Source organism: Gymnoscopelus microlampas (assembly GCF_963454915.1).
Source record: "Gymnoscopelus microlampas genome assembly, chromosome: 4".
In the NCBI taxonomy this organism is placed as follows: Eukaryota; Metazoa; Chordata; class Actinopteri; order Myctophiformes; family Myctophidae; genus Gymnoscopelus; species Gymnoscopelus microlampas.
The window spans coordinates 34,694,112-34,719,410 of NC_139941.1; the positions used below are offsets into that span (position 1 = coordinate 34,694,112).

Consider the following 25,299-nt stretch of genomic DNA (forward strand, 5'->3'; position numbering starts at 1 on the left):
ACGCTAACCCAGACCCTGACTCAGGATTAAGTGAATGAATAAACACAACAGAGCTATGATGTATTCAGTTCTTTTAAGAACCATTTTTCTTGTAGCCTATTTATCTTATCTCAACATACATGCGACTCATCATTACATTGAAAATGTATTATTTGTGTGGTTCTTGGTAATGTATTAACGTCCCCCACAGATGTCATGGGGGCTCAGTTCCCACATCATTTGAGCCCTGCATGTAACTCTAGGCGTACAGTACATATAATGTATGGACACACACACACACACACACACACACACACACACACACACACACACACACACACACACACACACACACACACACACACACACACACACACACACACACACACACACACACACACACACACACACACACACACACACACACACACACACACACACACACACACATTCCTAGTACATTACTCCACCTAAGAGCCACTGATCCACACAGGAACAGAGAGAAGTAAGCCAGTAGTGGATCGCTAGATGGGTCAAGACAGGACACAGCACACATTTCACCCCATGTCCTGAAATGTCCTGGCCCGGCCACTGACAGGGCCTGTACATTGGCCTTATTGTCTTCTTGACTAGACTTTCTCTGTGCTTTGGGCTGTAGTCCAAGCATGCACTCAGTGGGTGAGCGAGGTGGGGAGGGGAGGATGAGAGAGTGAGCAAGCATCAAAACTGCTGAGGATGAGGCTCGGTTCTTTTATATTTGACATGGATCGTGAATTGTCAGAGCTCGTTCTGAAACTGTGTGGCGATAGCGTGACCAGTACTGAACTGAGGTGTTGTGTGAAACTCCTGAATGAGCAAATAAACTGAGTCAAACTGCTGACTCATGGGTTTATTGCATAGCAAACAGAAAGAAGAAGAAAAAGAAGAAGTAACTCAGACAATTCTATTGAGTGACAAGGTAGGAACAGATTACTTGATATCTTAAGCTGTAAAAATCGATAACTTTCTTGCCATCTGTTGCTTGCACTTTGTCTTCTTGCTACTCAATGTTTAAAAAGGCTGTCTAAAAGTGCATTTTCTACAGTATACTAGCCTATGTGCCAAAGCTCTGGGCGCAAGCAAAAAAATAGTTGAAGTAGGCTGTATCAGAGAAACATAAATTTCCCAGCCCCCCTTATTAGTTCAACTTAACTGCTTCCTGAGAATAGTGGGCGTGCTGCAGCCTGTCATGTGAAGTTGTATGCATGCTCTTTGTCATTGAGGAAGTTGGCTGTGACAGGCTGAGGACGGCCAGCAAAGGTGTGGCCTTGCCCCGACGAAACTACAGGTACAGCCAAGGCTCAGACACTGTCCTGCAGTCACTGTCTGCACTCTGACAATGACACGTACGCTCCTATTGTGGATCCCAATGCTAGTAACCTTACTCAAGCCTTCAGGTAAGTCACTGGATACTCTTTGGCTGCACTCAACACAATGACTAATTCATAACTAAACAGTTTACAGGTAGCCATGTTCTCTGCGGTTTCTTCAGTGAAACCATGCTCACATGCGTTTACGTTTTTTAAGATGGATTTCTTGGAAAGAGACATTTAGGGAGAAAAGGACAAGTTATTATTATAATGTTGTTATTATTATTCTTAATTTGATCAAATCAATTACAACAATGACAACACAGACATATAACACAAGCAGCATGACAAGACAGGTCAAAAATACTAACAAGAATAAATGAACAAGTTTAAGTCCAAAACATGACCTGACATATTTTAATTTTCCCATTTTAACAGAGAAGATGGAGTATAACTAATATAAAATATATTGTGTTGATGATGATTTGTTTTAGATATAAATGTATATCTACTGTCTGTGTAAAATATGACAAGAGCAAATCAGTTCATGTGACTCAAGGGACTATTTACGCTGCTCAAAAAAAAAACTGTTGCAGGCAGGTTTTAGGCAATCACAAAGCTTGTGATTGCAGGCAAACACAAAGCTTTATTTTTACCCAATTCTTTGCCCAATGTGCCTGTGTGTAAACAGGTCATGACACAGCATGTTCAACATGCACATGATCTGCCTTCTCTCACCTTGTCATTTGTCATTATATAGTCTATACAGCTGGTTGTCTCAAGGAATCATAGGAATATTGTCAGAACACTGAGGTTTTTCCTTACTGCAATTGTGGTAACCCATGAAATTAAGATTGTTTCACTGTTGTCTTCAAGTCAGTCTTGGTGCGGAAGTCTAAAATGTTAAAGTGAAACGCAGATTTTCTCAACACCATGCTTGTTATGAGAGAGGGTCCATGGGTAACATGCCTCTTCCCTCTTGCCATTGTGGTTTGGGGTTTCATTTACACTTTAGATATTTCGTTAATGGTCTTATTCAGTCCAGTGCAAATATGCAATATGCAGTGTAAGTGTGAAAGTGTGAGCAGGTACAGTAGCAGCTCAGGACTCACGGACACTTTAACAGGACACATGACTGAACATGGGATGTTACCACCAGGCCACCATCCCATTTCCTATTGGGCTGTAAATGCCTCATAAACCTTCTGTAAATATGCTGCATTCCAAAGCACGCATGCATCTACTCTAGTGACACCGTTTTGAAGCTGACCTTTGGAGCAAAACAAAGCCACACCTCCTCCTACGGTATAATAGGTTCCACCATGTACCAGGCAGAAAGGTGAGATAAACAGGGGGCTAGCAAAACATTCAGTACATTACCACGGCAGGTAAAGATGAGTCAGAAAGACATGAATGTTCACAGAGACGATTTTGCAAACGTTTAGGTTGCATAACATGTATTGTAAAACATCATGTGAAGATGACACAATATCAAAACAATCCTAATATGGCAAGGAGAGACGAGTTTTAGAAGACATCAGATTACCAAGCACAGTTACAAAATGGAGAGGAACTGATAATAATTAGATACTACTGTATGTTAAAGACTGCATGAGCCCAGCTGTCTTGTTAAGATAAGATAGACCGGCCTGGGCCGCAGCGTGGCGGTCCAGGCACCCTAGGCTGCAATGCCAGCCTGACAGCGTGTCGCGGGTTCGACTCCCGATCCCGACGACCTTTGCTGCGTGTCACCCCCCCATATCTCTCCCCATTTCCTGTCAGTCTACTGTCATCTATCAATAAAGGCAAAAAAAAGCCCCAAAAATATCTTAAAAAAAAAAAAAAAAGATAAGATAGACCTTTATTGATCCCTGGAGGGAAATTCAGGCATCATGGCAGTGAGTGAAACACAGTGGAGGTAAGAGTAAAATGTTATGATTGTTTGAACCGATCATCATGTTGCTCTTAATTTTAACAATGTGACAAAATGAGTGCAGGAACATTTTGCAAAATACTACCTCCCCTCTAAATCTTTATGATGCAAATGTCCCTGACAACAAGGCATCCAACTGTTTTCCACAAAGACAAAGAGCAGTTTGACTGCATCTGCAGTCGCACTGAAGAATTATTTCAAAGGTTATTTCCTGTCACGCCAAAAGAACTGTAGGCAGACTTGGCACAGAAATGGATCGTGCATTACTTGTTAGTCTAGATATAATTATTCATGGGACATGGAAATTAGTTACTTCCGTTTGTAGGACAATAACATCAGAAACATATCTTATATGAGATAAAGTCACAATGCAACACAAATTCCTGTGTTCCTTAAACTGTAAATGGATCCCTTATCTGTAATAAAACTGTCCATAACTGAGCTTCGTCCACATCTGTGTTGTTAGTGTACACACAGTGCACTGCAATGTGTGATGGATTGCTGGGCACAGACAATGGGAAAGGACATAATTATAGGCTTGGTTGCCTCAGGGTTTGTGGGGCACCCAGCCGAAACACCCCAGAGGTACATAGTTTAGCAGCACTCTCATTTTGTCTAAAGAATGTCAGGTTGGTATGAAAACTGTTGCTGTTTCAACAATCTGGTGTAACTTCATGTGAAAGGCTGTTGGTCAAATGGACATGAGGAGATTTACAAAAGAACATATCCATGACTGATTCCAACTGTTCTGTTAAAGTGTCCTTTTTCCCAACATGGAATTCTACTGACTCCTGTAACATTGTCGAATTGCCTTTTCTGTATGTGTTCTATAGGCAGTGCCAAATTAAATGAATGCACAGCAGAGTTAAATCTTGAATTGTGGATATTAATCTTGAATTGTGGATATCAAATCTTGTAAGATCTTATAATATGGTCATGATGACTTTGTGGCTTCAGGTGATAGCATTCTTTCTTAATTAATTCCTCTCCTCTCTCCATGTGTGTCTTCTCTCCCTACAGTGAGTATTGTCCCTGAGCTTGAGGGGGTGACAAACTATGAGTTGGTTCGTCCAATCAGACTGCACACAGTGCAAAGGAGAGATGCAGAGGTAAAATAAAAGATGTCACACAGTAAATCATACATGCTTTGCCTCAATAGTACCACTGTCCGCCTTTCGGTTGGTTGACATAAGAACAGAGATGTGGTCAACAATGGCATAAGGTCACACACAAGATTTCTGTCTAGCTTTTTAGACCAAACTTCCTGACCAAAATTGTTCATGCTGAATCAGCATTGCGGATGTAGACTATGTAGTTATAGTTCCTTGTTATGATTCCCCCTCAGACCTCCAGGCCAGAAACCATGAAATATGCCATGAAGGTGGACGGCAAAGACATTGAGATGCATCTGGAGAAAAACAGGTAAATCATACCTGATTAGGATTGTAAAATCTAATTTGTGTTGTATCCTTTCTACTGTGTGTCTGTCTGTCTGTCTGTCTGTCTGTCTGTCTGTCTGTCTAGTATTGACTAGCCTGTCTGTCAGGCTATATCACACACTAGAGTGGAACAAATGATTTGCACATCACAATGTACAGCTCCTCTTTAACCCAGACACACAAAAAAACACATCCTACACATCACGTGAGGCTGGTTCTCACACAGACAAAAATGTCAACTTAAGAATAGATTACAGACTGGCATGACGTGACCATCCTGTCCATTTCTGTCTGTGTAATTCTCAGAAAATTACTTGGTGAAGACTACAGTGAAACCTATTACCGGGAAGACAACACACCAGTCACCACAACTCCTACTGACATTGTAAGTGGCCTACCTCCAGGGAACATTAAAAAGCCAATATAGCCAAAACAAATCTACAAGTTTACTCTCTATATAGATGGAATGGAACCTTAGATTTCCATGATGGTACACGTATGGATGGTTCCAAGTGAGAGACCTGTCCAGTCAAATGAATCCATTTATGACAATCATTCACTAATCACGTTCTCTTTTAGGATCACTGCTACTATCATGGCAAGATTGTGAACGATAGTGAATCAACAGTCAGCATCAGCACCTGTGATGGACTCAGGTGAGGCCCCACACTTACAATACAGCATATATCTCTGACAACTTACACCTTATTTTAAATAATAGATAATACAATTCAGTTGTTCATTACTGCTATATATGGGACATTTACTTCCCAGTTAAGCTGTACAATAATGAAGGCATTACACAAGCATTACAACTTCACTTAGACAAAAACAACAACAATGGGACAAGATGGCATAATGTAAAGGAAAGTTAAATAACTGCTGATGCATGCTACTACATGCCTTTTATCTATAGAATCTTGAATCAGAGAATGGGTTCCACAGGGGTACATTTGTTCCTGAGACACGGTTCTTAATCACTCTACTGCAGTGATTCTCTCTTTTTCATGTCAAGGACCCCGTTAACTGCCATCTGAAAAAAAGTTAGATACAAGATTTGTGTAGTTAAAGTGTTTTAAAAATATTCCATATTTTTTTCAGGATTTTTTGAGAATAGATCTACAAGCTCAAAGCGATGCGTTGTGAGCTTGTAGATGGCTACTAGGGTTAAATTGGTTAAAGTGATTTTGATACTATACTTTTTTTTTGTGCTGAGGACCCCTTGGAATCCCCTCAAGTACAATATCAATATACAATATCTTATATTTCAGGGGCTACTTCAAAACAGCAGCGCAACGCTACCTGATTGAGCCCTTGTCTGGCGAGGACACGGGAGACCATGCAGTAATGAAATATGATAACCAGAGCTCCAAGCCCATGACGTGTGGTGTCACCAACACCAGCTGGAGCGACGAGTTTGAGCCCCCGACAGGCCGCAGCCGCTCGCGATTCGGGGTAAAAACCTCAGCGCTTCATCTACTTTACATCCTTATTTAATTTTATTTACGTATTAATTGAGTTTACTTATTTAATTAATGTCCTTGTTATTTGTTTATTTACCTTGTTTAACTAATTAATGTATTTACTTTACAGTAATGTAATGACTATATTATAGTCTAACTTTAGAGGTGGTGTTTAAATGTTTTACTTTTAATTTAATTCATCTCAAAATTGCATTATAATAATCAAATTAATAATACAAATTATTGTTATGATTATACTACTAGTACTACTATCAGTGTCTGTTCTCTGATATCACAGGACTATTAAACATGACCTGTTGCATTTGCTCCTCTGCTAGGGTCAGTCTATTTTCCAGAAGCAGAAATACATTGAGCTCTACCTGGTTGCCGATAACCGCGAGGTAAGATAAGCTTCATGTTACCACCTCAGACAATGTCGCTATCAGACATGGGCCAGACTGTATTTGGTTGCATGCTTGTTATCAGTCCTGAGTCAGACATGAGCTGCAAATCATTTTTAGTGCATTTTGTTTTATCCTGTTTGCCACACCAGATGGATGGAGTTTTTCACACTGTTTCATGTGTCAGTCACAGAAAACGGACATTTAGATGTTTTACTCTGATTGCATAAACCTTAGGAACTCGTTGCACTGTCCTGTGGCAAACCACACACCCATCTGCCACCTAAGCAGACTAAAACAAACAAATGTTAAACTTTTAGTCTTAAAATTCCTATCTTCAACCTCCTTTTGCCTTAATAAGTACACCACCTATCAGATCAATCATATGATGGTGTACTACTGTCTGAAGAATCAAACCGTTGGCCGGTGAGTAAGACATACGAAACAGGAAATGAGGTCACTCTAACGTGTTGACTTTATGTTGCAGTACAAAAAGTTGCGGCAAGATGAAGCAGAACTCCGAAAGAGGATATTTGAAGTAGTCAACTTCGTCAATATGGTGAGTTACGTCATAAAAAAAACACAGGGGAGATTTTCCCAAAGCACAATCAGACCTTATACAGTAGGACAGGCCGTAACCCGTGAACTAATGTACGTCAGAATGCTGCTGAGGAACTGGCTATTTAGATTCGATTTAATATGAATGTTGACCACACATTTCCAACAAAGCTTTTAGTGTTTGTCACATTTAGCTTATTCTTTGTTGTTGCAGTCAGTAAAACCTCAATGATAATTTTTGTAATAATGAGTATTTTTGTGTCACATCCATTTCAGATGTATTTTCTTTCTGCCATATTCATACCAAAGGTTTTACTCTCTATGCCTGAGTTCTCATGGATTTGCACACAGATGGGGTGCAAAAAAGCCTCATGTCACATACAGACCTGAGTGGTGACAACAACATGAACAGAAATTGAAATAACATATAATTTCATAATTAGGTCCTGAAATGCATGGTCAAAACACAAATTGGGTCCTATAGTGTGGAACTACAGTAGACAAAAAACATTAATGTTGTCTCATGTACAGTATTCATATATGTTTTCTCTCTGACTGGGTGATGGCTGCAGGTGTACAAACCTCTGAACACCTTCATCGCCCTGGTGGGTCTGGAGGTGTGGTCCAACGGGGACCTGATCAGCGTTGTGGCCCCTGCTGGATCCACGCTGGATGCTTTCAACAACTGGAGGAACAGCAACCTGGTGAAGAGGAAGAAACATGACAACGCACACCTGATCAGGTCAGCCTAGTTTGAATATGACATTTACCAGGATCCCATAATGTTGTGTTTTAATAATATAACGTTAAAGGGATAGTTCACTCCAAAAATTACTTTTTTTCTACCGGCAGCAGTTCCGGTATAGGAGACACAAAGAGTCTCCTTCGGCTCACTGACTACCGGTTCGCTGGTCATCAAATTATTGGCTGCGACAAAAACAAAAAAATATCCATGAATTCAAGTCTCCATGGGGTGACTAATTGGTTATCCTTTTAATATGAAAAAAATTACATATATTATTATTAGTTATTATACGTTTTCTTTGTGATACAGATACATAGGAACTTAAAGTATACTACATTAGTTCCATTAATCCAAGCCCGAACACAATCGATTGATTGATCATTAAAATAAGTTACATGCTCTGAAAATGCACGCGGCCCACCCATCTGACCACTTAACATGGCTGGTTAATGTATTAGCGACCCCCCCACAGACGTCATGGGAGCTAAAGACCCCTCTTTATGGGAGCTCAGCTCACACTGGCTCCTACAAAACTCCAACCCTGAGGTACAGGAGAGAAGACACGACTCTAGGCCAGGAAAGGCAATAAGCCCACCCAGAGACATGGGGTCATAACCACTACACTATCTGTTCCTTAGCCTCCTTTGCACAAACAATTTTACGTTAACCCATTCAATCCGGGAATGCATCGACAAATGTCTTCTAAAGCGTAACTGTTTTTTGAAAACCGTATGTTGTTGCTATATCAGTGGTTTTCAAAATGTTCATGTCAAGGACCCCCAAAATTATATGTATTTTGGCCGCGGACCCCCCATCTGAAAAGATTTTGTTCCAGGGTCCCTGCAACGTCTATTAATATTTAATCAACCAATAACTGTGGGTGGAAATGTTATTTATTTATTTATTTATTTATATAGAAGCTTGAGGTATTGAGGTATTACTTTCTTCCAACAGTAGATAATGTGCTTTCCATTTCCGTTTTTCAGTGGTATTGACTTTGAAGGATCAACAGTAGGACTTGCTTTTATTGGAACCCTCTGCTCAGGTCACTCATCTGGGATAATACAGGTAGGCTACTGTAAGGAACTCACTCAGCAACAATTGTTACTGATAATCCAGTGATGTTACTTTGTTACGTATTGTGATAACGATTATTGATTGGGATTAGCAGCTGTTGTGATTAGTAGCTGCTCTGAAACAAATTAGATTACTTACATAAACTGTATGCTACTTGCCTACTTCTATAAACATTTTGACCATGTAATTTACAATACCACACTGGCATTGTAAATTAAATTAAATTAGTCTACATTGCTAGATATTATATTGTATTACTATTTACTAAAACTGAAATCACTACCTGATAGATTGTGCAGCCCTAGAGGGAGTGTTTGTGACCAAGTCTAACAGTTGAGCATGTGCAATTCTTCTTGCCCCTGTAGCAACTTCCCCATCCTAAACCTTGCTGTACATGAACATGAACTCTTGTCTGAGTGTTTAAAAAAAACGAATAATGATCACAGAGTCTAAAGAGTTTTTTATGATCCAGCTTACAAAGTAGAGAAGTTATGTTAATAAACTGGGGTTTGTACAATGTCTTCAGTTGTACAATTTGACGTTTTAGAAAAATTGTATGGTTATTTTAACTCAGCATGCATCCTCAATGTGTTGTAATAAGAAGAGGAAGTATATTAGTGGTGGGGAGAAACATCAAGAACAGAAACAGACTTTTGGTCGGCTACATAATACAAGTCTCACTACAAAACAGCAGGAGCTATACTTTGAGTTCTACAGATCACAGGACATGAATAGGGGTTAGATTGCAAAAAATATCATCCAATATAGTCTATAATACAATGAGTGATATTAAAATTGAGCATTGCGTTGGACATAGTCATGTAGTCGCAACATAGTCAAGCTATTAGCTCTTTATGATGAATAATAAGCTGATGGCTGATTATCTGTGCAGTGTTGCGAGCATGTAAATCGGCTATTTACAGCTAAGAGATGTGGTGTAGTGGGAAAACAGGCGCCAAGTATAGAGCCCTGGGGGACCATGGTCAATTAACTATATAGGGAATACAAGATGAACCTCGCAGTTTGTTTCTCATAACAGTTAAACTAGTTTTTGGCTTGGAAGTCATTGACTAATGGCTTGTTTGGTTACTTTTTTTCAGGATCACAACGACAGGGCCATCGCTATAGGGGCGACGCTGGCCCATGAGATGGGCCACAACTTGGGTATGAACCATGACGACTCCAGTGGATGTGCTTGTTCCGGAGACACGTGCATTATGGCGGCAGCACTCAGGTACTGTAGGGGGAAACAAGACGAAGGGCCCCATTTATGTGATCATGGACGCATGTCTATCTCCAATTTTGCTAGTTAAATGGCATGGGAGATAGTCTGGCCACAAAGTAAGGCACAAGGCACAAAGGGGATTTTATTTATCCTCTGAATTAGTCATGTCTATGTTTGGAGCATTACATGAATTAGACCAATCAGAGTGTCTTCTCCCATTCCCCTTAGGAGCCAGGTGCACTTGCACCTGGCTCATTGCTATTTAAATGATGGTGAGAAGTGAACGGTTTTCTGCTGAGGAAAGATGGCCAATGCCTGTTACAGCCTGACAAGAAAAGTACAGTTTACAGTGGCACTCTTGTTCTGTGAGGGACAGGTCCGTGGAGTTGTGAATCCGCACAACTCCCAATGCACTCTTTATAGCAAGGAAATACTGTGCCAGACTTTAGACCAGGTCAGAGCTGGTCTGAAGCACAATGACTTTATTACTTTATTCACTCTCCCTAAAATAGCAATGCGGAAACAATTTGCCTAGCTACACCTCATTTTAAAACCAATACACCCATCGGCCCACAGATGGTCGCAAGCAACACATTCCCTTCCCCACTTACCGGTACAGTTTTTTTTGTGAGAAAATGGGTATTCATGTTAAACTGTCTGCCTCTGCTGCTATGTACGTGTACTGTATGTTGCCCTTTTTTTTAATCAAGCACCTGGTTCTACGTTTTAAGTAGATACCACTGGCTCTTCCATGGTGCAGGGAATCAAATCCACCAAAGATCAGATTTTCAAAGAAAAAAAGTACATTCCTATACAGACTTTTCGCCTCTGTATTAAAGCACACGTTCTTAAGACATCAACCTTTGTAAATAAATAAATAAATGCAGAGGTGAAAAGGAGTGCAGAAATTGGCCTTTTTTCTTTGGAAATTCATTTTACCTTTGCATAACCATTTTTTTAAGCATTTATGAGACATTATGAAAAACAAAACATTTGTACAGCAAAAACCCATGGTGACAACGTTGTTGTTTTTCTTAGCTATGACATTCCTAGGTCCTTCAGTAGCTGTAGCAGTGCCAACTATGAGAAGTTTCTGACTTCACGGACCCCTGAGTGTGTGCTGGACAAGCCGGACTACAAAGAAGTTGTGGCTCCTCCGCGATGTGGGAATGGATTTCTGGAGAGGGGAGAGGAGTGCGATTGTGGCACTCTAGAGGTAAACAGCTAATCAGAGCATTTAGGCATTTATTACTGTATGTTTTAGTCTTTCAGCATCCTATGTTGCTCTTATCCAGAGAGATCACGAGAGAGAGAGAGAGAGAGAGAGAGAGAGAGAGAGAGAGAGAGAGAGAGAGAGAGAGAGAGAGAGAGAGTGCGTGAGCTTAAATTCTAACATTGCTTTATAGGGAGTAACAATTCTAACTGCGTACCGGTTCAGCGACACACTACCCTGCAGGGGTCTTGAATATGGGTGAAAACTAGTAGGGAAAAGTCCAGGGCCCTGGGCTGACAGGGGCCCTAGGATGTAGATATGTACTGTACATGTTATTGGTCCGATGTGCTACTAAAGGTATATGAAGAAATATTGTATTATTAAGATAGTGTGTAATGGCAGAAATCTTAGGTGTGTTTATTTTGACTGTAACTGTCTGCTTCAGATTGTATCAGCAATTTTTAAGTAATCTCTTTAAGATTTCTGTCTGCTCAGTCTTGCCTATTTATCTTGCCCAGAGGCCTCCTGGAAACAGCTACAGCGAATTCCTGACATGCACAAACACATCTCCACAACAAGCCTCTATATCTACCGTACATCACACTGCAACTCAAACCTCCTGATGTGAAGTCTCTGGGGGTTAAATCACAACATGAATCTGAAAAGAAAATGTAATCAAATGCTGAATAAGAGTAAACAGCAAGAATGCAAGGGCCCTCGGCTGGGGCTACCCAAATGTAATCAAATGTGATCAGATGCATGCATTCCAGTCAAATACTCGCTGCAGCTGTCCAGACCTGTTACAAGAGTGTGAGGACATTCCATTACCACAAGAATTTACTCACTTTGAAGGAAAATGACGTGGTACATACAATATACTATTTTCCTTTCAGAGTTTGGAAGATAAAACAATTTGGAAAGTGTAGTAGTTTTCTTCTAAAAAACAGAATCATAAAATTATTGGAATTTTCCAAGTAATTGACTAATTGACAAATTTTAAGTATGGCTTACTTTACAGAGGAGAATTAGACAAAGGGGCATTAATAACTTGGGGACATGGTTTGTTAAAGGAGAAAACAGACTTGGTAATGGCTCATATTGTAGCATGATGAAAATAACAACCTAATGATTGTTTTGGTTGTTCACTCAGGAGTGCACTGACCCATGCTGCAACGCCACCAGCTGCACACTGACCGCAGGTTCACAGTGTGCTGTGGGAGAGTGCTGTGAAGACTGCAAGGTGAGATATTCATAACATCTCTCCACTGGCCACATTAACATGGTGGCTAATTTGCTTCTACGTTAGGGTGGGTATTAACACCCTCAAGCATCATGTCATAAAGATCTTATCCACCATGCCCTTTTTTTTAAACACTGCTTCAACTTCCTTTGACAACACTGTTCTCTGGTGGCGCAATTGTGTATTACACACTCAGTGTTTAGAGTGAACACAACCCTAAAAGCTCTTAAATGTTTTATCCAGAGTAGGCCTAGAGCCAAATTCAACATGAGGTTTATTATGGTTTCTTTGGGGCATCATTTATGTATAAGAGTAAAGACTTATCCCTGGCGTGACTCCTAAACCTTCCTCAGATCCTATCTACGACCAGCGAGTGTCGTAAGACGCAGGATGACTGTGACCTGCCGGAGTACTGTAATGGAAGGGATGCTACCTGCCCTGAGGACGTTTTTGTTGTGAACGGCCTACCTTGCGACGGCGGAAAAGGCTACTGCTACAATGGCCAATGTCCACAGAGACCTGACCAGTGTATGAGGATGTATGGGCCAGGTAAGCATCCTATAGAGCTAGATACCTGCACAGATGAACTCCTCAAATGTCTTTGAAGATTGTATTTTTAGTACTGTCTTTTTATGTTTGGTTAAAATGCACAGGCTTTGTGTAAAAGAGTGAAAGCGTGAAAAGTTGTAATAAATAAAGTTATTTTCTACAAGTGACACACATACATTTGGCCAAAGACAGCTGAGAGGGAGACACTGTAGAGAGACGCCTGCTGTGGTTGTTTATGATGGCCTTGACCTCTACTTCTTGTCTCGGCACAGCAATAAAGTAATGTTCTTCTTCTTGCTCTTCCTGACCACAGCTGCTATAGAGGGCAGTCGTCAGACGTGCTACAGTGCCAACACCAGAGGTCTCTATTATGCCTACTGCAGACGGACCCCCACCAGCTATATCCCCTGTCAGCCACAGTGAGTACCACCATCATGGCATGCTGTTAGAAAATGGTATACTGGTAATACTTGAAACGTTTAATTTAGAGCAGTGGTTCTCAAACTTTTGAGGCATTACATTTTGTTTGATTAAGTAGGCTACCACAGATACATATTGAAAACATTTATCTGTGGCTACTTTTTTATTTATTTTTGCCTCTTTCTTTGGTAATATTTGACAATTGTTTTTGGATAGTTTGTTGATTAGTTCTGTCACAGTAATGGTCTTATTATTCTTTTGATAAATATTTTATTAGAGGTATTCAAAAAGTCTTAAAATTCTCCCTTTAGATATGTACAGATGTAGACCAGTAACTGTGGTTGATAATCACAATTATAATACTTGGGAATCATTTTCATTTTCTTCATAAATGTGTAGACCTCAACCTTTTCTGGATCAGGGCCCACTTGCAAAAATCTCAAAAGCTCATCTGACCACTTAACAGCCATTCGGTTGCCGTGTTAAGTGGTCAGATGGGTGGGCCTGCTTGCATTTCCAGAGCATGTTTATTTTAATGATCAAACAATTGATTGTGTTCTGCTTGGATCAATGGAACTGTACAGTATTTACCTATTTGTTGGTATAATGAAAACTATTTTTTTTAAAGAAAAAACACATTTTCTTTGTACATTTTTTAAAATATAAATGTTGAATTATCATTAAAATATGTTTTGCAAATTATTTGGGGGCCCACTTGCAGTATCCTCGCCCCGGCCCACAGGTTGAGAACATATAGACTGTAAAGGTTGAGAACCTTTGGTGCAGTAGACCTACCTAGCTCAGTGCGAATGTACTGACAAAAGCCCTCCCTGTTTCCATGGTAGGGACGTGATGTGCGGGAAGCTCTTCTGCTCCAGGGGCAATGATAGTCCAAACTACGGCCGCATGGTTCGATTTGGTGACTGCAAGGCTGCTTTCTTCAACGAATACTCCAGTACTGACAATGGACAAGTGGACGCTGGGAGCAAATGTGGAGAGGGAAAGGTAACAGGGTCACTTAGTTTCTTTGAGATAAAACTATCCTGGACTGAGGTCACTCTGGATCACAGCGGAAGATATTGTATAAATATATATATACAGTATATTTATAGTATATTGGTGATACATTTTTGTCTCTTTTCCGGAGGACCCGAGGTGGGTTGGCGGGACAAAGGGATTACACTTTCCGTGTGTGTCTGTCCGTTTGGGTCGATAACCAATCAAATTGTCAGTGGGGAATGTTAACTTTTTCCCCCCTTCACCAATCACACTGCATTGGGCAGGTCAGATGTGAGTCAAATAAATGAGTCTAATCAACAATCACACCATGTATAAAGAATGGTGTCATTTACAAACTTGGAGGTTTGGCAATCAATAGGTCCCTTCATACCTTAAAGCCCCCCCCCCCCCCCATACACCCCAAGCCCTTTTGTCTCCTGAGCCACTGCTGCCCCAAATGCTGAAAATGTAAATGGCTTGCAGCAAAATACAAAACACATACTTAACTAACCAGCCCAATATGACATTGTTTCTCCACTTCAAGGTATGCAACATGAATGAGTGCGTGGACCTTCAGACAGCTTACAGAGCTACCAACTGCTCAGCCAAATGCCAAGGCCATGCTGTAAGTACACTGACATTTTCCAGTCTGATCACAATAACATTCTCACTTCAAAGTACTAAAAATACACAGGAATTTGATGTCACAGATGAGACAATGAGCCCTATAACGATAACTATAGCTATATCATTCACCATTGTATTTGTTATATTAGTTGTAATGTGGACTTTATTGAGGATTTTTAAAACAATATATTTTTTTATAGTTATACTGTAGTTATAGTGCTCTGTGTGAACGGCCCTTGACACTGTACAGCAGGGGTTTTCAACTGATTATGAAACAGGGACCACCACCCTGACTGACCTGGGGACCACTGTTGTGTTGGGAGGGGGGATATGGGCGTGGTGTAGGGGAAAAAGCTTGAAATTAAATATTGACTGTTAAGGGATTAATTTAATTTGTTAATTCGAGGTGAATTAAATCAAGCCCTTAACAGTCATTATTTAACTGAGACATGCTAGTGGTCCAGAGCTCAAAATATATTGAGAACCACTGATCTATTCCTTTCCCATGGTTGCCCTTATTCTGTTCTCTTAACCCTCCATATTAAACTCATGTTAACTGATTTATTGCAACATATGTATTAGCAAGTAGACACATGCGATTGATTATGGGAACATTTCCTAATAATGGTGACTCAACCATGCAATCCGGTACAATTTCCCTTGATATTCTAATCTTCCAATTTCTGTGGAAGTTCTTGACATCTGACTTCCCAGTAACTGACAACATTGACACGTCATTATATGCCACCAGGTAATTTACTGCACTGTTTCTCAACTAGTGGACGATTTTTTTTTTGTTCTTTATTTACCCAGGGTAGTAGCTGAGCACAAGTGCTCATTTTCAGCAACGCCCTGCACATAGAAACACACAGACAGACAGACACGATAAAATAAAATACAAGTCTTCACTTTCCTACATTAGTAAATGCATGGTCAGGGACCACACACAATACCTTCACGGACCACCAGTGGTCCACGGACCACCAGTTGAAAACCCATGCTGTACACAATGGAATATAAGGCAACAATATGTGACATTATAGAAATGCATATTTTGTTAGGGTTCCACTTTTGCCCTGACATCCCGATTTTGGCAAAAAAAACCTACTAGTTAGATTGGTTATTTTTAAAACAATTTACTTTTTTTGTGATCAAGTGGCTCAGTGGTTAAGTGGTTAAACTACAGTACCATGTCCCCGTCTTTGCTGATGTAGTGGATTTTGACTTTGCTCTTACACACTACACTACACTTTTTGTTTCTCAGGTGTGTAATCACAAGAACCTGTGTCAGTGTGAGCCCGGCTGGGTGTCACCTTACTGTGATACAAGTGATGGAACACTAAGCCCTGTGATCAGAAGTAAGACCCACTTTCTTCACTAAAAAAGACAAGATGCTTAACTAGTTCAACAACTAGGTCATTTGTTCAAGGAAAGCTGCATAGTGGCAACTAGTTGAAAACTGTTAAATACTCAGTACTGTATAGTAGCAGCCTACAGGTGGTTAAATATAAAAACATAAATTAATAATTGTATGTACCTGACTAATGCATTCTCCTTTTTTGTGCAGACGGCATTATCGGCGGTGTTGTTGCACTGTTGCTTCTAGGTGCCATTGGCACAGCTGCAGGGATCCTCTTGAAACGAAGACAAAGTCCAGTGTTACCAACGTAAGTGAAGGTATCAGCAGTGGTGTAACGTAACTAAGTACATTTACTCAAGTACTGTACTTAAGTACACTTTTTGGGGTATTTTTACTTTTACTAAGCTAAACATTTTAAGATTTAGCTAGGCATACCCCTTTACCTTAAATCCTTCTCTCACATCCAACAGTGTACGCACAAATAAGCAACATGCGGTGGATAACCCAGGCTTCTACCAAAACCAAAGGCCAGTCATCAGCCAACACCAAAGGCCAGTCATCAGCCACAGCACTGCAGCACAGGTAAGCTTTCATAATCACAGACAGTCAAATGTGAACTCAAGTGAAGTGTTCTCTTTACATTTGCTGCCTGGTATACAGATAAAGAAAAACATCACATGGATGCAACTGGGACGTATCATCAGTGTTGTAGCTGATGATACGTCCCAGTTGCATCCATGTGATGTGAACTCAAGTGTTCTCTTTACATTTGCTGCCTGGTATACAGCAGTGGTTCCCAAACATTTTAGCTCAAGACCCAAAAGAGAAATCTGATGATGTCTCCCCTTGACCCAAACTAGTGAAAATAGCCAATCGATGCAACTCCTTGTAAGCTTCTAGATCGTCTATTTTCACTACTCCTTAGGTTTTTAATTATTTATTTATGGAATATCTTTGATTTTTGTTTTGTTTTTAAATGTATCAAATTCTTGTGAATAAATAAGAATTAAAATAAGAATTGAAATAAAGAATATGTCAAAAACTAAATAGGGATATTTGCTCGATCTAAAAATGGGCCCGAGTCTCCCGACTCACTGTTTGGGAAACACTGGTATATATATACTGGTATATATATATATATATATATATATATATACCTGAGAGTATGTGATTGTGTATTTAGTGATGGTATGGCCTGTTATGACATTTCAGAGCAATCATCATAAACCTAAAGGACCCCCGCCCCCACCCCCTCCAGCAGGGAACAGACCCAAGCCTCCTGGCCAGAACTACATGGCTGCACGTCAGGTAAATGGTGACACTGATTTATCACTAATCAGTGGTGGACAAAGTACTCAACCCCAGTACTCGAGTCAAAGTATAGATGATCCTGGTCAAATATTACTTGGCTACAAGTGAATGTTTCTCAGTCAAAGTTGTACTTGAGTTAAAGTACTGGAGTGTATGCCTTTGAATGCCAAATATGTTAAAAAAACAAAGACAATGTTCTTTTTAATATCAATGCATTGCTGTATTGAAATATAGGCAGAATGTAGCAAGAAAAATATAATCTATATAAGTGAAAATAGCTGTTCTGCAAGCTCAGAATCCTTTGCATCGCGACGCGTTGTGAGCTTGTAGATCGGCTATTATCTCCATGTTTGAAATACTAGAAATGTACAATATTTGTCTATGAAATGTAGTGGAGTGAAAGTCAGAAGTATCCAAACATACAGTACTCAAGTAAATGTGCCTTGTTACTATCCACCACTGAGTAACGGATTTTAGATTGACATGTACCTTCATGGAATTTAACCGATGCTCTTATCCATGGCAACAGCGACAGTAGAATGGGCTTCTGTTCGTAGTTCGTAGTAGCATCACATCAGCAATCAGCAGTAGGGAGCACAACGGTTGGCGCCATGATGCCAATAAGCAAACCGTGATCTTGGGAAGGAGTGCCATCAGAATAAATGAGACGAGAACTAGAGAAGTGCAGAGATCTTTGTTTAGAGAAATGAATATTACTTAATCACTGTATCACAAACATTTTACACTCAGTATTTAGTAATACATTACCTGAGCTATTACTCTGATATATAGGATGGTAAGGACGCATACACATACTGTACATATGTACACACAGTACATTTCCCCATCCGTGTCAGAGTGTAGGGCCAAGTGTAGTCATTCTCCTGTTGAAGGTAGCAGTTGCCAATATCAGCTTGATTATTAGGGGAAAAGATAATGACTCATCTCACTCCATTGTCAGAAATTTTGTTTTGTTTTATTTAGTTTGACACAGTCCAATCTAATCTAAGATGGAAGCTTCAATCAACAATCCGGTTGTCAGACAGTTTAAACCTTTTATTTTCTCTACAGGGTCTGAGACCGGTACCTCCACCAAACGTATGATATCCAGTGGGAAACGAAGAGTAAACAAAGCTCTCAGTCTCATCCAACACCACGCTAACACAAGCCTGCCGGATAGGCAGAGAATGAAAAGAATTGAGACTTTACATCACAACCAAGATTCCTGCGCCATTTTCTCTGCATTCATGTCTAAAGCCTACTTTATGCTCCAAAGTATGACAAAGTATGAATTGTTCTTCTGAGGAGTGTTTGTTTGTACCAATGATATGCAGACTGCAGGATGGGCAAACTAGAAAGGTTGGGCTTTACATTGTTACATGTGAGCCATGCACTGCGTACTGCTTATTATGAGGCATTAAAAATCCTCTATTTTTGGTACTGTAAGGTCAGGAGTTTTGCTGGAAAAACTCTGGTCCTGAATATGAGCCATATTTTTTTGTAAACTTTTTTTAATTTATTTGTATTGCCATGCTACAGAATATTGCACTTTCAAACATACCTGTATTTGCAAATGATACTTTGTCACAGAAAATAAGTAACTTTTCAATACTTTCCTGTGATAAGCCTTATCCTACAGACTCCTGTAATGTTCTATGATGTAACTGCAAGCAGCATCTATATCTAGCACGGTGCGGAATAAACGCTCCAAAGTCTTTGCAAATCATCTGTCGGGTGGAAACCTCCCATGTCGAAAACATTTTTTTCAGGATTTAAATGCAAAAATAGTAGCAGATTTACAAGCTCAAAACGTGTTGCTTCATGCTGCACTTCGAGCTTGTGGATCTGCTACTTTTGATACTTTGTAGTATGATCAAGTAGGACATACATTTACGAAAAAACACAACAAGTTAGAATATGGGGATAAGAGGTTTCTGCCCGACAGCCACAAAATAGAACCAGTTCTGTACAACAAAAGCTACTGAGTGGGGCAGCTGCGAGCTAGTGAGTGGGTTTGCCCATTCAGTTTCTACAGGAGCTGCTTTTCAGCTTCGTTACTAATGGCCTCCATGTAAATAAGCTCTGATTATGTTGCTTATCCTTGCTGAGTATTGTATGATTCAGATCAAGACACTGCACAAAATAAAAAGGGATTGTATAGTTCAAAATATCACGTTTCACATCAAATATAGATAACGGAAAGTAACAAGACATACTGTACAAATCAGCAATACAGGTTTCACATCTTTGCATCACATACTGTTAAGTGTTGCAGCATCACTAAACCACAAACAGACCTAGAGACCAGTGAGATTTCTGTAAAAACTGCTGTTGAAATGATGCCGTCTTTCAAACATTTTCAAAAGTAATAAAACATTTTTATTGTATTTTTTATATTGTTGACATCTGCTTGAATTGTGTAAACAATGGCCATACGTTGTTGGGGCTCAACCTGCGGGTTTTGAGAAACCCATCAGTGATCTGGGTCATGAGATTCTACAGTCTGGAGGAAAAAAAATAAAATAACGGAGGAAGTTATTCATTTGGCCATGATTTCATGATGATGATAACTTTATTAATCCTTAGCCCCGGACGGTGTTGTCTTATCTTGTCTAGTCAGAGAATAACCCATAAATTACACTTTTTCAAGTTGAAATGTATGCCGTTTCCTAGAATGACCCCATCAAAAAGTGAAGCATCACCTTTGTTCATATTTCCATGAAAGTTGTACACCATGAGGGTGTTAAGATCGTCTTAGGGTAATTTCTGACCTAGCAGTTATAAAATAAATGTACCTGCTCAGATTTTCCTTTCCAGAGCATCGTAAAATGTGTTCGTATGAAACAAATTGACAACAACTGGTCTAGATGTTAGAGCCTTGTGGTGCTTAATTTATGCTCCATCGTATGATGGCGTTGTGCGCCAAAAATAGCCGATCTACAAGCTCACAACACATCACATCCGCAACTCATCACACAATGAAGTATAAATCGGGCTCAACACTCCCCACTCAACAAGTATAACTGAGGAGCCCTTAAACAGGGCACTTCATCCCCAACTAGTCTAGTGGTCCTGGCCATTGGCCAAGTAGATGATTGTGGCAAGTAATGAGCAGCTATATGAATGTATGAATTAATGAAACTAGACCATACCCGGCGGACGCATCCGTGGGGGGATATGCGCACATGATCTGGCAACCCGGGAGGCAGTTCGTCCCATAGCTGGGCAGCCCCGTAACCATGGCGACAGTGTTTTACACATAAACGCTAATAAGAAGCTGAGATTTGATGAAATTGAAAAACGGGCTTCACAGTTAAGTTCAGATGGTAATGGTCAATGGCTGTGTGCAAAATCAGAGCAATTGGTCCAGCCACTGAGGAGAACCGGGTAGCTTCACCTACTCCCACTACAGACCCACTACAGACAGAGGTTACTAGAATTATAGTAGGATAGGATATGGCAGGTTGCTAAACACAAAGAACACTGAATCAAACGTCTCCCTAATAATACAAAGTCATAAAAGCATACGAAATTATTAAAGCATTAAAAGAACGTTTGATGCTTTACTAAATTTGCTTTAAAATATCCTTCAAACTTGAGCGACAAGTGAAAACCCAAAATAGAGGGAAAACAACATCATTTTATTTCGAGTTTTATTTTATTATTTTCAAGTGATACATCTACGAAGAGAAAGATTTCATGGCCTTCCATGATAGGTACGGTACTTGATGAAAGGGTTTCTTGTCCCTTTTTACAGCTATTCAGAGAATTTAGTAAATGAATGACGTTCTTTACATTCTGCAAGATATGTATAGAACCTGACAAGAACTCATCATACTGTTTGTTCACCCAATCAAGCCTTAGGTTTTAACTCACTTTGAACATCATTTCTACTAAATGTAAACCCAAAAACTAAGAAAAGTTCCCAGGTTACCCGTCAATAATCTGAGCTGTGAGCTTGGAAATGGTATAGCATAAGGATACAAAAATGTATTTTACCGTCATCCAAATCTCTCCATGTGCTTGAATGAGACGTTGGATTGGCTTCATTTCATACTGCACGCACCCACACAAACGCACGCACACGCACGCACGCACGCACGCACACACACACACACACACACACACACACACACACACACACACACACACACACACACACACACACACACACACACACACACACACACACACACACACACACACACACACACACACACACACACACACACACACAGAGGTCTTGACAGGTGTGGCCAAGGTGACATGGCACAGGAGCTCAAATGCCTTTATAAAAAAGGGTAAATTCACAAGTGAATAGCAAATCTTAAAGCTTTTTTGTATTAGTTTTCTTTTCTCAAAAGACAGAAGCAGACTTACTGACAGGTGTATCAAAGCACCAGTTAAAAGTTGGTTGTATTTCCAAGTGAAAAATAACAATCATGTCTTAAAGGGTTTGGGAGTGTGGGCATTCGGAGGGGGGGTTGTTCAGAACAGAACACAATACTTCAGCACAAAAAGAAAGAAAGAAAAAAAAAAACAGCAACGTGAGCGCAGTAATTGCTTTATGTTTAGATGTAGTCCCCAGTTTCGGTTTGACCACCTGTGTTACAAAATGAGTCAGCCATGACGGAGATGATTACAGTACTGTTTAGGGCTTTAATAGACAGCTGCTTGTGAGGCGGCAGTGTACCATTTCATAACACCATAACTCCCTCCATGGTGAATGACTCAGTCCATCTATTTCTGGGTAATCAGGGTCACATTGGTGTTGCTTAATCAAGAAAAGATGACACTGCTTTAGCGAATAAAGGAAGCAACACGTAAGCACACCCCTTGTTCAGTGTTTGATAAGTGATTATCATCTTCAAATCTTTGCTTGGGTGGAAACCTTCTATTATGTCCAAAATCGCTGTAGTTTGTGACTAAATAATGTCGTTATTTAGTTACAGGCTATTGTTAATAGATTTAATTTATAAAACCCACAGAAAGACTTAAAAAACACTTGACAAAAATAGCAAAAATAGCATATCAGTCTATTTTTGCTACAGTTGCGCGACACTGCCATACTCTGATGTATAAAATAGGGCATTCATTTATTAAAAAACATAAAAAGATGAAATGTGGAGAAAAAAGGTTTCTGCCCAACAGCAACGATATCAAACCAAGTGCCAAAACGCTGTTAAATACAATGAAATTACCATAGTAATAATGCAAATGAATTTCAGTCCAATATCAACAGCTGTTACTCTGCATTAAGGGGGCAAATGTACATTTTTCTCCAAGTGGACTGTTGGTTGGCATGTCAAGCCATATAATGTCCAAGTGCAGTACTCAACCCCAAGATCAAGCTGTTGAGAGAGAAATCACAACCAAGTGGCGCTCTCAGAGTTGATTGGTTCAAATGAGATATACAGCATGTTGTATTCCAAGAACATGACCTTTTGTTTAGCAAATTGAAAACCTACCTCACTGCTGTGCCATCAAATTACCACAGGTACTGTTTTAGCTAGGGCTTGCACAATACATTTACCTCTAATTTTCTCTCAATTATCTCTCATTTTATCCCATAATTACAGAGTACTGGAATATCAGCAAGACTGACAAAATCCACTATATATGAAACTATATACTGTAGTCAAGACTTTTAACATACTGTAAGATGCAAAAGTGCAATAACCCACCATCAGCCTCAGACGGACACATACGTTAATCATACCAATAATCATGATCACGCCATCTAATACAAATAGTGAGGTTTTCCATTTTAAACAATAACCGTGCAGCCCTAGTATTACCAGCACACTACAGCTACCAAATAGCAAGTACCAACGATGTTGTGTCCCATCATTTGAACATTCAATCAACAGCAGTCCAAAAGTTGTTACTCTAAGAAATGACAATGGGTGCAAAAGTAAATGGCAATTTTGCTTACAATGTTCTATGGGAAGGGGGTGGGGGGGTGCACTGATCATATACAGCAATCAGTGATGCTGGGACTCATTATTTCTTTCCCCAGACGAGTTATAAATAAAACTACGACATTAAGTCTTTGTGAAACTTCCTTGGGAGGTATAAAATAATCATTTGCAATAATCTTCTGATATAATCTACTTCCCTTATATATTGTTCCCCATTCAATACATATACAGTATATATATCTTTCAAATGAGACACACACACACACACACACACGTACACACACACACACACACACACACACACACACACAGTACAGAATGTATAACGTTCCAAAAATCATCAGATCTCCTGACAAGAAGCATGTGAGATCTGAATGCCCCTTGAGGCCATGTTATTTGTACTTCCTATACAGTATACTTAGTTGACCAGAGTTCCACAAGGGTCCAAACAAGGCCCCGTTTATTTCCCTCTACACCACATATCTTAGCCAAAAATAGCCGATCTACAAGCTTACAACGTGTCGCGTTGCAAGCTTGTATATCTGCTATTGTCGCAGAATAGAGACGCTAGGATTCATGTGGTTGAAGCCTATATATTTTGTCCCTTACCAAGCACATAGAAGACAATAATAGAAATCCTAAAGCCTGATTTATACTTTATACGATGGTGTTGCGCTGCAAAGATAGCAGATCTACAAGGTCACAATGCTTCACGTTGTGAGATTATAGGCCTGTTATTTTTGGCATGCGACAATATCAAGTGGGAGTATAAATTAAGCATTACTAGAACTTCTGCTTAATAAAGGGTCTGTCTACGGCAATGTATGATTAAATCAACTAAAATTTATAAAATCTTCTCCCTTCCTTTCAGTCCTTGACATTTATCTATAATGTATAGCTTCAGTGTACATAATACATTTGAATGATTGTGAAATGTATTCATTCAATAATTTGTAGCTATTACATACAATAAATCTAATATAATCCATTTAATAAATAAAACTTCTTTTTTTTTCCTGCTCTCCTTTTCCAGCAGAAAACACAGTTTCCCTGTTTTGTTTTGCGTTCTCTTTTTGAGGGGTCCAGTTCCTTTGCCTGTCCCGAATGTAGGCGAACAGAAGACAAAAAGAGATAGAACGATTGATGAGTGAAAAGAGAGATTTAAAGCATGGGTAGGACAGGGTTGAGTGAAAGTAGGGTGTGTGCATGTGCGTGCGTACATGCTAGTCTTGTATGCGTGTCCAGCACGCCTATCCATTGGTGCCGTTCTTGTTGGGAGTGTTGGTGTTGATTGTGTTGCCGTCGGGCTGCTTTCCGTCCTTGCGGGGAGGCATTCTCTCATTTATCCTATCCAGGCCGCGCGCCTCCTCAAAATTACGGATCTTCCTCGTGGGAGAGAATCCTTGGATGGCTGCAAGGCAGAGGAAACATGATGATGAAATGAGGAGCAGCTGAAAACGGTGCTGCTTAGTCAACATGGCTATTCCTTT

General features: G+C 39.9%; 2 protein-coding genes across 5 annotated transcripts in view; one reads left to right on the forward strand and one right to left on the reverse strand.

The window, feature by feature from the left end:
- Positions 1–1,254: 1,254 nt before the first annotated feature.
- adam28 (ADAM metallopeptidase domain 28) lies at positions 1,255–20,280 on the forward strand. Of its 2 annotated transcripts, XR_014600571.1 has the most exons (23): positions 1,255–1,415; positions 4,282–4,370; positions 4,607–4,683; positions 5,007–5,085; positions 5,280–5,356; positions 5,972–6,155; positions 6,502–6,564; positions 7,052–7,123; positions 7,695–7,864; positions 8,854–8,935; positions 10,045–10,178; positions 11,208–11,385; positions 12,533–12,622; positions 12,976–13,171; positions 13,485–13,590; positions 14,437–14,596; positions 15,135–15,215; positions 16,482–16,575; positions 16,785–16,884; positions 17,048–17,159; positions 17,790–17,885; positions 18,960–20,062; positions 20,117–20,133. XR_014600571.1 is itself a non-coding variant. In XM_084054085.1 (22 exons), exons 1-22 carry the CDS (start codon positions 1,358–1,360, stop codon positions 18,990–18,992), a joined length of 2,331 nt encoding a protein of 776 aa, XP_083910211.1. In that variant the 5' UTR covers positions 1,255–1,357; the 3' UTR covers positions 18,993–20,280. The 2 variants fall into 2 exon arrangements, 1 of the variants encoding a protein (XP_083910211.1); XM_084054085.1 differs by having other exon boundaries at positions 18,960–20,280.
- Positions 20,281–21,379: 1,099 nt separating this feature from the next.
- ppp3cca (protein phosphatase 3, catalytic subunit, gamma isozyme, a) overlaps positions 21,380–25,299 on the reverse strand; it is a 36,030-nt gene continuing 32,110 nt past the window's right edge. For 2 of the 3 annotated variants that reach the window (XM_084055704.1, XM_084055702.1), the window contains 2 exons: positions 22,075–25,220; positions 21,380–21,944 (listed from right to left, as the gene is read on the reverse strand). In XM_084055704.1, coding sequence (XP_083911830.1) covers positions 25,060–25,220 — 161 coding nt within the window. In that variant the 3' untranslated portion in view covers positions 21,380–21,944; positions 22,075–25,059. Of the gene's footprint in view, positions 21,945–22,070; positions 25,221–25,299 lie in introns of all 3 variants that reach the window. The other variant, XM_084055703.1, reaches the window with a different exon arrangement.